This window comes from Bos grunniens, chromosome 9 (assembly GCF_055505025.1).
Source record: "Bos grunniens cultivar Pamir isolate PY7600 chromosome 9, Bosgru_T2T1.0, whole genome shotgun sequence".
NCBI classification, from domain to species: domain Eukaryota; kingdom Metazoa; phylum Chordata; class Mammalia; order Artiodactyla; family Bovidae; genus Bos; species Bos grunniens.
This window is the reverse complement of record NC_141173.1, coordinates 39,215,806-39,228,748: the sequence shown is the minus strand read 5'-3', so window position 1 is coordinate 39,228,748 and position 12,943 is coordinate 39,215,806. Positions and strand designations below refer to the sequence as shown.

The following is a 12,943-nucleotide window of genomic DNA, read 5'->3' as shown; positions in this document are numbered from 1 at the left end:
CATTTTGCAGCTGAAGAAACAAAGGCTTACTTAGCCGATGCCATACAAAAATTAAAAGGCAAAAAACTTACACACAAACCCAAGTGTGTCAGTTTTTCAAGCACATGCAAGCATTTAATTACTACCCTCCTGTGCCCCCAATATTTCATAGTTCTTAGTTTTAGTAAGGTAAATATTTTAATTATCAACTTGAACGTCTTTACTGATCATGCAGATTTATGAATACTAAAAATACTGTACCTGGTAAAGTAGGCATTACTTATACATCCGGTGAAATTAGCATACTGGGGAGTGATGGGTGAGCCGCCGAAGTAGAACTTCTTTTCATCTGCTTGGGTCTGCTCCACTTTCCCTTTGGTAGGGTTCTTACTCCCAAGTCTGCTTTTATCTACTATCAATTCATACCTGTAAGGGAAAAAGCTTTTTTAAGCACTACACAGCTAACGTATTACTTGAGTTCCATTCTAGGTTGTATGTTTTCTCATGGAATTGAGAAATGAAACATTTGGTTAATGATAAGATAACAAGTTGCCAGACTCTTTGTGAGGCTCAGAATAAAACGGATGAATATTTCTATATGCAGAAAAGACTCTCCAAATCATGACCGGAATTTAAATCCACAGAAGCAGGTTCAAATGACTAGTCATCAGTAACTTTTTTTTTTTGGTGTGGAAAAATCAGAACATAAATCATGGTGATCATTTAATCACATTTGTGGGAAGCTATTTTCATTCTAAAGCACATTGACAGTGATTGGAAATGACGTCTTGAAAAGAACTATTAACATTTTCTTTTAATGGGAAGGCTCCCCAGGAATGGACACAGAATAGTGGCAACAGAAAATATATTGCTTTTGCAGAAAGAATTTTCCTTTTATGAAAGAGAAATACAGTATTACATACTTTAAAGATAAAGTTAAGACTTTTTAAAGTGAAGTTAAAGTGTTAGTCACTCAGTTGTGTCTGACTCTTTGTGACCCCACAGACTGTAGCCACCAGGCTCCTCTGTCCATGGAATTCTCCAGGCAAGTGGGTTGCCATTTCCTTCTCCAAAGACTTTTTAAAATGTGACCATAAATGTAACTTTCTCAATTGTTTAATTAAAACCTAATGAAACCTGTTGTTTGCTAACTTTTTCTATGTACAAAACACTGCACTCCATTTAGTTTAAGTGGTATGTACAGGTACTTCCTTCAAGGATATTATAGCTTATGGTTTCACTGGGAAAATTTTTACATACCTGTTAATTAATTTTATAGTGACTTATTTGGCATGTTTTAAAAATTAACAGCAATTAAAAAAAAAGTAAGTTGTTCCTCTACCATTTTTTTTAAACACTAGAAAGGTAATAAGAGATAGTCTACTGTTAGTAGTGGTCCTTGGACGCATTCATGTCCTACAGGTAGAGCCACCTGGTGGAAAGAGTATAAAGTGAGGAGCTATACCTTGCTGGGGAGACGGAGGTGATGATGAAGTGGGACAGCCCATCATTGTACTGCTTATCTGCCGACTGCACCTTGATTCCCTTTACATCCATGATTACGGTGCCATTATTCAGTGAGATGGAGAACATGTCTGACTGAAACGCAAGCACAGGTTTTTTAACAATGGAAGCCAGAGATCCAAAAGGTGGACATGTTTTCAGCATTTACTTATAGAACTGCTTAAAGGAACACACACATGTGAGAGGTTTGCTTGAAAAATAATTTCTATGAACAGCAACAAGGAAATACTCTATTGCCTGGACTGGTATGCTGCTTATAAAATTAGACACATTTCAATGGAAAGAAGAATTTCTTGTGTTTAAACTGAAAATTTCAGGTGATTTTGTCATGCTAAGTAGCTGTTATCCCAGCGTCAGTTACTTTCTTTACTCAAGCAATTCTCTTCTGTCATCAGCCTCACTTTTGAAAAACCAGTATTTTAACTTCCTTGGGGATGTAGTGAGACGACTAGGCAAGAGTTATTTTGCTATTGTGGCTTTTAAAAATGTTTCATTTTCCAGCTGTGGTACATATACACAATGGAATATTACTCAGCTATTAAAAAGAATGCATTTGAATCAGTTCCAATGATGTGGATGAACCTGGAGCCTATTATACAAAGTAAATCAGAAAGAAAAACACCAATACAGTATATTAATGCATATATATGGAATTTAGAAAGATGGTAATAATGACCCCATGTGCGAGACAGCAAAAGAGAGACAGATGTAAAGAACAGACTTTTGGACTCTGTGGGAGAAGGCGAGGGTGGAATGATTTGAGAGAATAGCATTGAAACATGTGTATTATCATATGTGAAATAGATCACCAGTCCAGGTTCGATGCATGAGACAGGGTGCTTAGGGCTGGTGCACTGGGATGACCCTGAGGGATGGGATGGGGAGGGAGGTGGGTGGGGGGTTCAGGATGGGGAACACATTACACCCATGGCTGATTCATGTGAATGAACGGCAAAAACCACCACAATATTGTAAAGTAATTAGCCTCCAAAAAAAAAAAAAAAAAAAGAACAGAAAAAAAAAAGAAAAAAAAATGTTTCACTTTCCATCTACAGAGGCAGAAAAATTAAAAAATAGCAGAAGTTAACATCTATTTTTCTGAATTTCTTTATTGTTTGGCAATATTCCTTAAAATATTGGCAAAATGATAATCTTCCTTTTCTTCCCCGATATGGGCCTCAATCTCTACAGTTAGCTCTCAACATAAATACTTTAAGGTCACCAAACTTTTATAAAAGTTATTTTATTCTTGACATAGTATATCTTTGTTCAGTTCAGTTCAGTTGCTCAGTTGTGTCCAACTCTTTGTGATCCCAAGGACTGCTACCCATGGACTGTAGCTAAAGTTCTACAGCAAATTAAAAACTATTTCATAAATTGAGTCACACATACTGTATATATACACTGAGGTTCTTAACATATTTTGTGCTATGACTCTTTCAATAGTTTGGTAACACATATGGGCTCCTTCATAAAATATTTTAAAATCACTCAATAAAATATGTAGGAATACAAAGGAAACCAATTATATTGAAATACAGTTTCAAAATACCAAAATGATAAATATGTGATATATATGTACTTCTACATTAAGGCACTAAATAATAAAATCTAGTAGCAGATCTAATATGGTATGGGGAGGTAGGAGGGAGGAGGGTTCAGGATGGGGAACACATGTATACCTGTGGTGGATTCATTTCGATATATGGCAAAACCAATACAATATTGTAAAGTTAAAAAATGAAATAAAATTTTAAAAAAAAGTGAAAGTGAAAAAAAAAACAAGTAGCAATAAACAAAAATGGTATTTTGAGATATATATGACAACTATAACATGGAATGAAAAATACCTTTAATTTCTACTAAAGACAAAATCATAGATACTGCTAATATTACTGTGGTTTGTTGCTGACTTTCACAATTCAAGAAAATGCTAAATTTTAGTTAGAGAAAATAAAGATTTAATTTTTTCTCACCTAGTTCACAGACCCACTGAATTCTCTTCATGAACTCCTTAGGGAGGTTTATGAAGCCCAGGTTAAAAACTCACATATGATATATTTATAATATTTTACAAACTGTTTGAAATGAGACATTCCATGTGTGTATAGGAGTCAAAATTAATCTGAATTGTAAATTACTTTTAATGTGCTTAGAAGTATTTTTAATAGACAAAACAATTACCACAAAGAAGTTTCCACCACAAAAAACAAATACTTACCCCTGATGCATAATAGAACAGTAATCCATTTGGCTGTAATGTTCGGAAATTAAAACCTCCTTCAAAGCCATCAAAAAAAGATATTTTCTGACTTGAAGCAATGTAACTCTGTCCATTGAAATATGCTCTGCGAGATATCTGTGTGCCAAAGAAAGTACGAATATAGAGTTTGTGATAATTATCAAATGCCTAAAATGTCCATTTCCTACATACCAAAGGCCTTATCTGCTAGCTCCTATATTAATAGTTATGTTTTAATTTCTGGTTTATGCTAGAATTCAGGCCTGTTAGCCTTCCTTCTGTATGCTGCTAACAGATGGGGTTTCAGCTTGCCTACTTCCTCTACTATGAGTGAGTGAAGATGCTCACGTAGCCTCTCTGGGCTTTGGCATTCCAGCCACTGAAGGGTGAAGCAACTGGACAAGTCCAGAGGATTCCCATAAGCCTTTTTAGCTTAATGATCCTTCTGTCTGCTGATGGCAGAAAGGAACCCAAGGTGTACACAGGATCACAGAGAAAAGAGTTTTGTCAGCTTTTAAGAAAGGTAAGGTTCTTGTCTATTTATTAAAAACTTTTCAATTGTGTACTTACAAGAGAGTCTTCTGGGCATCCATAGCCAACTCCCAGGGTTTCTGTCTGTTCTAATAAATTGAAATCTTTCTTTTGGAACTGGAAGCCCTTCATGCATCCTCTGAAGTTGATATCTAGGGGAAGATGTGCTCTTAAGGTCCTGGAAAAGAAAATCAGTCTTTACTGATACAGCTGTGATGATGATGGTGATAGAGGTGATGATGATGTCACCCAACATATGCAGGATGTAAAATTTGATTTTATCTATAGTTATTTTTAATACCTTTGTAATTATTCACATTTTCGTGCTTTCTTTCATAAGTACACAGTAATTTCTAATCTTTGCATACAGAACAGCTTTATTCTGCATGGAGACAATTTGTTTACTTCTTTATAGTTTTCAAGATCCTTTAACTTACATCAGCTCATTTTATCTTTATAACAATTCAGAGAGCTAGATGGTGATGCTATTCTTTCTCTTTTACAGATGATTAATAGGTTCAACCATAATGAATTGACATATGTATAGATCAAAAACTGTGAACTCTTGGCAGTTTCACATGTTTTACCTATAAAATGAAATATTAAGTCTTTTTTTTCCCTATGTCACAAGTAGAAAGTTAGGATTTGAACCCAGGTCTTCAGTTGTCCACTAATCCTACTTGAGTCATGACCTCAATTACTTGTCTTACTTGCAACACACTACTCAACCAAGGCTAGAGAAGTTTTCAATGAACGTTGGGACTTTGGGGCAATAGGAAAGTGAGAAATCCTTTACCTTTAAGATCAAAGATGGCATTTTGCTCAAAACAGTACCCATCACTATGCCTAATAGATAGGAAGTGCCCGAGAACATAGTATTGGATACTGAATGAATACGAAGTTAATTCTCAGTAAGTTGCAATGACTTCAATGTATTTTAGATGAACACTGACCAAACTAAGGGGTAACAGTCCCACTGTATTCTGCTCTCACAAGATCATGTCTGGATGACATGCTAATTGATAGATTAAGTTGCACATGTAGCGACCACAATGGTTAAAGATCCCAAGTGCCATGGCTGAAGGAATGAGGATATTTAGTTTGGAAAGGAAGCTTAAAGTTAGGGTCTTATCCCAGAAAAATTAGAATTTCTGGAGAATGACTGTGGGTAGTGATGTTTATAAACATTCTCTAGGTCATTCTAATGAGAACCAGGGTTGAGAGTGACTGGACTGGAATATCAGAATATCTTAATGCTTCTCTCAGTTTAGGATCTCTCATGCTATGAATTGAGTGTAATAAGAGACAGTTGAATTTTTTAATATATCAGAATAATATTTCATTACACTTAATTTGGGTTTCCCAGGCAGCGCTAGTGGTAAAGAACCTGCCTGCCAAGGCAGGAGACATAGGTTCGATCCCTGGATTGGGAAGATTCCCTTGAGGAGGGCAGGACAGCTCACTCCAGTATTCATGCGTGGAGAATCCCATGGACAGAGGAACCTGGTGAGCTACTGTCCATAGGGTTGCAAAGAGTTGATACGACTGAAGAGACTTAACATGCACATATACTTCCCTGGTGGCTCAGCAGTAAAGAATCTGCCTGCAAATGCAGGAGATGTAAGTTTGATTTCTGGGTAGAGAAGATCCCCTTTTGGAGGAAATGGCAACTCACTCCAATATTCTTGCCTGGGAAATCTGATAGACAGAAAAGCCTGGCAGGCTACAAACCACGGAGTCACAAAAGAGTCGGACACAACTCATTAACTAAACAACAACAACATATTCACAACTTCTGGAACAGGCTTAAAATTTTGGTTTACTCTCAGATACTATTTGAGAGTTCAAATAACTCTAAATTAATACTAAAACAAAAGTAAATGGACACAATGCTTCTTTGCTTTCACATATGCTCCACCTTTCTTCTTGTGGATGAGAAATACTGCATTAGACCATGTTCTAAGAGTAATACATAAAGCCTTTTGTAGATCACATTTACCCGATGCTAATTTAAGGGGGTCACAAGGACTGGCTGCACAGGGCACACAGGTATATGACTGTGTGTGTGCCCTTGCACATGTGCACAGAAGTAGTAGATGGGAAGGCTCAAACACTTACTACACTTCTGGATGTGGAGTCCTCAGCCCAGTGCGTTAGGAACAAACAGCTTAACAAGGACAAAAAAGCTTACCTTGATTGTAAGATTTCTGGGGGAGCTCCTCCTATGTATATGTCTGTAAAAGGTATCTTCATCTTTTCATTATCCATGCTCTTGACATGTCGTCTGTCAACTACCAAAATCATTTTCTTATCATTGTGGTAAATGATTGAGATCTGGGAGAAATAATACATAATAAGTCCTGATCATTGCTTAACAATCAGATTTTTGAAGACTGCTATGTATTTTAATTATTTAATAATAATTTAATTATTATTCATAATTATTTAATTATGTTGTAACAGCTGGGCTTCCATGATCTTATGCTTATTTGTTTACAAAATGGGCAATAGCTCTTCCTTCCTTCCTCACAGACATGAAAACTCTTAGTCATATTACCAGAAGTTCCCATTTGCTGGAGAAGGATTCCATATGGATTCACAGCTAGCCCAAGAAAAATTCTGTTATGAGATCAACTTTTTAATTAATATTTTGCTCCTTTGAGGGGATTCAGGAAAAAAGTGTAAACAGGTGACTTCTGTTGCCAGATGTCATTTTTTTGTGACATGATAAGCTTTAATGAATGTGGGAAAATTCTAGTCAGAGAAATAGTTAAAATATTCTTCTGTTGTAAACCACCCTCATGAAGGCTATGGACTTTGAACTGAAAAGAGAAATATAGCCTCTACTCTGCATTTTAGTTCAACTTAGACAATACTGTTACTTCTACATATTTTATTAAAGTATAGATTTAAAGTAGTTGTTAGTAAAAACAGATGAAATATCAGTATACTGCACATCTATATCACGACAGATGAGCATTCTCTGTGGGTTCTCATTTATAAGAAAACCTGTGTTACTATTTTCTAAGTTTCAGGGAAAAGGTTTAAAAAGGAAATTCTTCACTTATATCTACTCTTTTGATATTTAATGGGACTCAAGGAAAAAGCAAAAACAAAATGGCTTTATATCTACATTCTCATTTTCAACAAAGGAGTCTTTTGATCAATGAAGCAATTAAAATGTATCTTCACTGACTCTTTTACTGGAAACTCCAATATGATAAAAATGTCCACTCTTTTGAAGCAAATGTTATCCTGGAGTTGAGTATATGAGGGCCTTTCATTGGTTTTTATATGTGAAAGTGTTCATTTTAATTACTTTCTCACCTATCTCATTTGACCATGCGATTAGATCAATAGATCCAAATACAAATAAAACAACACATTCAAACTGCAATGATCAGTACCTCATGGTATTTTGCATCATTAATTTGAGCTTTCTTTAATGTGTCTTCAAGATGCACAGGGCCGTTGCTAAATCCAAAGTCATAGAACACATGTAGGTAACCACTGCGCATTTCCAAGCTGAAAAACATACTCTGTGGAGAAGAAAAAAAGCTGTAGACATGAGAGTCTGCTATTATGAAAGAGCAGGTTTAGCTGAATTTGAGAAATAACAGTACACTCTCTATTATTGAAACTGTCTGAAGACTACAGAAGTCTCATTAAATTCTTACTATGAAATAAAAATCACAACTACATTCAGATCAGCAGTTACATCTAATATACCAAAGTTTTAATATTCACACACAATTTAAAACAATTATCTTCTACTGTTTTTACTTGTGAATTAATGAAAATTTAAATTTACCTTATTGATTTTTAACAATCTTGAAAACAGAGTACTATAGGCCATATGTATTCAACAGCCCTATTTTAAGGCAATGTTTGAAAGTTGTAACAGGCCAACAGATGTGACTACATTTCATTTTTAAGGGCAAAATTGATACCACTGAAAAATAATTCCAAGGTATACTGAAAAGAATCTTGGAAAAGTATCAGTAAATACAGGTAAAAGGAAAAGAAGGCCCACTTCTGTAACACTGGATTTACATAAATAAACATGGAATTATTATGCACTTAGATCACATGATATTCAACAACCAAAGTAATTCTATAACACTCAAGTAATTTACTGGTCAGGCTTGCTTGTTTTAGAAGATAGTTCATAGACACAAGAATTCAGTGGATACGAAGAATAAAGTATTATGGTTGTTGTTCAGTTGCTAAGTCGTGTCCGACTCCCCAACCCTAACTATCTCCTGGAGTCTGTTCACGTTTATGTTCATTGAGGTGGTGATGGTAAAGTCCCAATTTCACTGAAAGTGATCTCTTGGACAGAGTTTATATACTCCTAAGAATGTGGTACACAATCCACTGGGGGATAGAAAGAAAACATTTCAACTTCTATTTATACTCATTTTAAAACTCTAAAATAGAGAAGCCAACTTTTAATATTTAATACATAGATTTACTGTGGGCCTTCATTTTTTCCTTTGAGTGGGTTTTCAAAGGATTCAGATTCACACTTTGAGAACGAAGTTCCACACTTGAAGGTGGGCCACGGCCCACTCTGCACTGATTTCTTTGTGTTTAGCCTATTACACGGAGAAGGCAGTGGCACCCCACTCCAGTGCTCTTGCCTGGAAAATCCCATGGATGGCGGAGCCTGGTAGGCTGCAGTCCATGGGGTTGCTAAGAGTTGGACACGACTGAGCGACTTCACTTTCACTTTTCACTTTCATGCATTGGAGAAGGAAATGGCGACCCACTCTGGTGTTCTTGCCTGGAGAATCCCAGGGACAGAGGAGCCTGGTGGGCTGCCGTCTCTGGGGTCACACAGAGTTGGACACGACTATAGTGACGCAGCAGCAGCAGCCTATTACAATTACTGCAGTTATGGGTACCTGGTTACATGGATTTATGAATAAGGCCACTTAATAATAGAATATTTATAATGATTTTCTACTGAAATATTGTGATGTGAAAATATTCTGAGACACATAGATATTTTCAGGTTAATTCCTATAAATTACTAAAAATGTGGTCAAATTTTGAGAGCATTACACATTTGCTTTATAAAATGAATTATTCTAAACTTATTGACTTTTACTTGTGATGACAAATGTCTTTTAGTAGTATGAACCCCCCTAGCTACTTAAAAAATATACTTGATCTGTTGCTTCAAGGTAGGGACATTATAACAATGAAGGAGAAACTATTTTGGTGGGGAAGAAAGTTGTACTCTGGAGAGATGGTTTTTAAAAAAAAAATCTGAAAAATTTTCTACTGTTAAGTAAATTTGCTGATGAAAGCAATGTAATTTTTCATGTTTTTATGTACTACCATAAAAACTCTCATATCTACTCTACTACAACTTTTCTGGAAAAAAAAAAGTTTTTTTTTTTTTTTAAAGTTTAAAAGTTTTTCAAATGAAGATTTTTAATGGTCTTGAATTCTTCTGTTGAAGTTTACAAAATGATATACTATCTGATTAGCTTCTAAGAACTGACATCAGGGAAGATGAAAATGTGCCAGCCATTTTCAAAGACAACTTCTGCCAATCAGTGAATGAAATAATAATGATATCATGATTTACTAAGCATAGCCAATGATATACTTCCTACATTTTTTTTATATGAGTTTTCTTGTCTAGTTATGATAGCCAATAAAACCTAGTACTAGAATAAACTAGACTCATGATAAGACTTTAGTATCACAAAGAATTTAATGTGACTTTAAAAATACTTTAACATATTTAATTACATTGTTCTCACTAACACTACCATTAATAATTTTTGTGTCACTAGCAAAATAAAAATAATTTTTTAAACTTCTTTGTATTCTTGCCTGGAGAATCTCATGAACAGAGGAGCCTGGAGGGCTACTATCCATGGGGTCACAAGAATTGGACACGACTTAGTGGCTAAACCACTACCACCATTTTACATTTGCGTTTATTTCAACATTTTATATTTATATAAATTATATTTCTCCTAGTTTTGAATATTATATTCATATATAGTATGTGTATATCATTAATAAAGAAATGCATATATATATATACACACACATATGTTAAGCATTCAAACTCTTTTTTAACTGATTAGGGCATATGATTTAAAAAGTAAGTGCTAAATTTCTGTAGACATATACAAAGAGTTGGACACCACTGAGTGACTGAACTGATGCTCATTTAGATCTTGGTGCTGATTTTCATCAAAGTTCTCTTAGTTTATTGAATGTATTATATTTAATATACATCTAAAAATATAGTGCAGGGAAATGCCATTTCATGGCTGCTTTTACTTACTGCTGACATCATGTCCCTGCAGGAAAAGAAAACCAATTTTGCTCTATAAACTAAACCTTCAGCTTTATTGCATGACACACTCAACTTGGGAAGGTTCCTAGAAACACAAATGGTGGAAAGTAAAGGCAGTAAGGGAGAAGATGTAGGACTTTCTACTCACTCCGTTGACCATGAGGAGCACGAGGCCATTGTCAGCTGGTGTTCTAACTTCGATGTCAAAGCGAGTCACCTGACCAAACTTCCCTCTCCTTGTGATATCCCTCACTATGGCATAACTAGAGCCATCGAAGAAATAGCTGGCAGCCCGACTCTGCGTAAAGGCCAGTTTGTCTCTGAAATAAAAATGCGAGGATCATATAAACATGACAGTATCTGTTATGTTTTCAAATGAGGTTCTTTTCAACCCATTCTCATGACATTTCCCATGGGTCTTACAGCATTTAAATGAAGTCCTGATGTCTGCATGTGAGACATAAAGAAGCATTTAAAAAAAACTGTCTGTGATGGATTTTTTTTCTTAGCACCCTGTGTGCTAAGATAACAGAAGGTTCTAGTGAGACCCTAGTTTCTGTTATCCAAAACCAAAGCTGCAATTTAGGAGTTTAACTTTTTAATAATTGTGCATGCTCGTTATGATAGAGAAGAACTGAAAAGTTGTTTACATGCATGACTATTAAGCAGTTTCAAAATTCGTTTTCCCCAAGAAAAGACTGAAAACCTGAGTATTGACCCACACTTGTCCTATTTGCAGCTCTTGCATAGCCATCAAATTTTCAGTGCTCTTAGCATGCTCTTACCTGGCACAGGGCACTGATTTGGAGGGATCCATATTATAGATGTGCTTAAAGTTGTACAAGCTGATCACATCATTATTCAAAGTGGCCAATTCCAGGCAGCCAACAAAGCCAGGCAGGTTTAAGCTAGCAGGGAGCTGTGAAACAAAGTGAAGTGAATTCTCCCATGACTACATTTCATCCAGTCCACACAGATCAGGCTGGGAGACAAAGGTCAAGGGGACCTTCCCATTGACAGAAATATCATTCTAGACCTGAGTTTGTGTCTATTCTATGCTAAACCATTCAGATATAGAATGATTGTTCAGTTGTTCCTATCTTAGCAGAGAGGGTGTGGGTTTACTGAGCATATACTATGTACCAGTCACTCGCCTGACAATGGATTCATGACCAAAGTCCATCCTCACACTAGCTCCATGAGGTAGGTATTCCTGTCCTCAGATAGAGAGAAAGTAATTCTCAGAAAAGTTCAATATTGTGCCTCTAACTAGTGAGTAATAGTTCTGCACCTGAAATTGTAGATCAACTCCTTATCTTCTTGGGCCCTCCCTGAATCTGCCCTTCATCAGGTCTCATCTGTCTCCCTAGATCCTACCCCCTCCCACATCCCAGGTATTTCATTTCCTGCTTGTGTATCAGCTGAAATAACTGAGTTTTTGAAACTGTCATCTGTACACCTGAAGACTAGCTATAAACCTACGAGGTACAGGCATTCTTGCAGTAGGTCGGGTAATATTAATTATAAATGCAGGTATCAGGATGAAACACATTTGATATTCAAGTTTTAGCTATAGCATGAAAGTATTTGACACTATGAAAATATATGTAGCAGAGATCAGATTTACACAGCATATTTACAGACCCTGATTCAGAATTCTACCACCCACTGACCTAAACTCTGTTTTTAATGTATCAAGGTTTCCAATCAACCCCGAGTCACTGTAGGTGTTATGGACTTCTAAAAACAATCATTGTAGATTTGCAATTAAGTAAAAATATGGCTGGATAGCTCACCTTGAAGTTTGATGGCACGCCCCCAACATAAAACACAGTATCTTCGGGATCCAGATCCAACAAGGAGTCATCTCCAGCAAATTCTCCCTTTTTAATAAACTTTTCCTCTGCAGTGCTACTTAGACTTGGGACTGTTAAAAACACCTTTCCATGTTTTCCTACCCTGTTCAGATAAAGAATTTTCACTCCTTAGTATCCAGATAATTTGTATAAAATACATGTTTTTTTTTTTTTTTTTTTAAATGTCAAAATGTGAAAATCCCTTCATCACAGGCTTGGTGACTTGATTTTGTCATTTTTGTAAGCATTTACATAATGTCAACAATCAATGGGAAGGGGAAAAACCACAGTCCACCTTGGAACTGGATTTGTAGATTGGCCAGATTAAAAAAAAAACAATAATCAGATTTCTATTTAGAAGTGATGACTATTTTTTCTAATTTTTTGTTTTCTACCAAGGTACTTGTGAAGAAATACATAAATAATGGAAGAAAGAGGAACAACATCCACAGAAAGACTGTGTGTATGTATCTGTGTGTGCGTGAG

At 35.8% G+C, this 12,943-nt stretch overlaps 1 protein-coding gene across 6 annotated transcripts in view; it reads right to left on the bottom strand.

Annotated features, from left to right (window-relative positions):
- Window positions 1-12,943, bottom strand: part of LAMA4 (laminin subunit alpha 4) — a 148,272-nt gene that overhangs the window by 19,924 nt on the left and 115,405 nt on the right. For all 6 annotated transcript variants that reach the window (XM_086317224.1, XM_086317227.1, XM_086317222.1 and 3 more), the window contains 9 exons: window positions 12,398-12,560; window positions 11,387-11,520; window positions 10,750-10,921; window positions 7,684-7,815; window positions 6,468-6,610; window positions 4,316-4,454; window positions 3,725-3,862; window positions 1,445-1,578; window positions 241-405 (listed from right to left, as the gene is read on the bottom strand). In XM_086317224.1, the coding sequence (XP_086173350.1) occupies window positions 241-405; window positions 1,445-1,578; window positions 3,725-3,862; window positions 4,316-4,454; window positions 6,468-6,610; window positions 7,684-7,815; window positions 10,750-10,921; window positions 11,387-11,520; window positions 12,398-12,560 (1,320 nt within the window). The remainder of the gene's footprint in view (window positions 1-240; window positions 406-1,444; window positions 1,579-3,724; window positions 3,863-4,315; window positions 4,455-6,467; window positions 6,611-7,683; window positions 7,816-10,749; window positions 10,922-11,386; window positions 11,521-12,397; window positions 12,561-12,943) is intronic.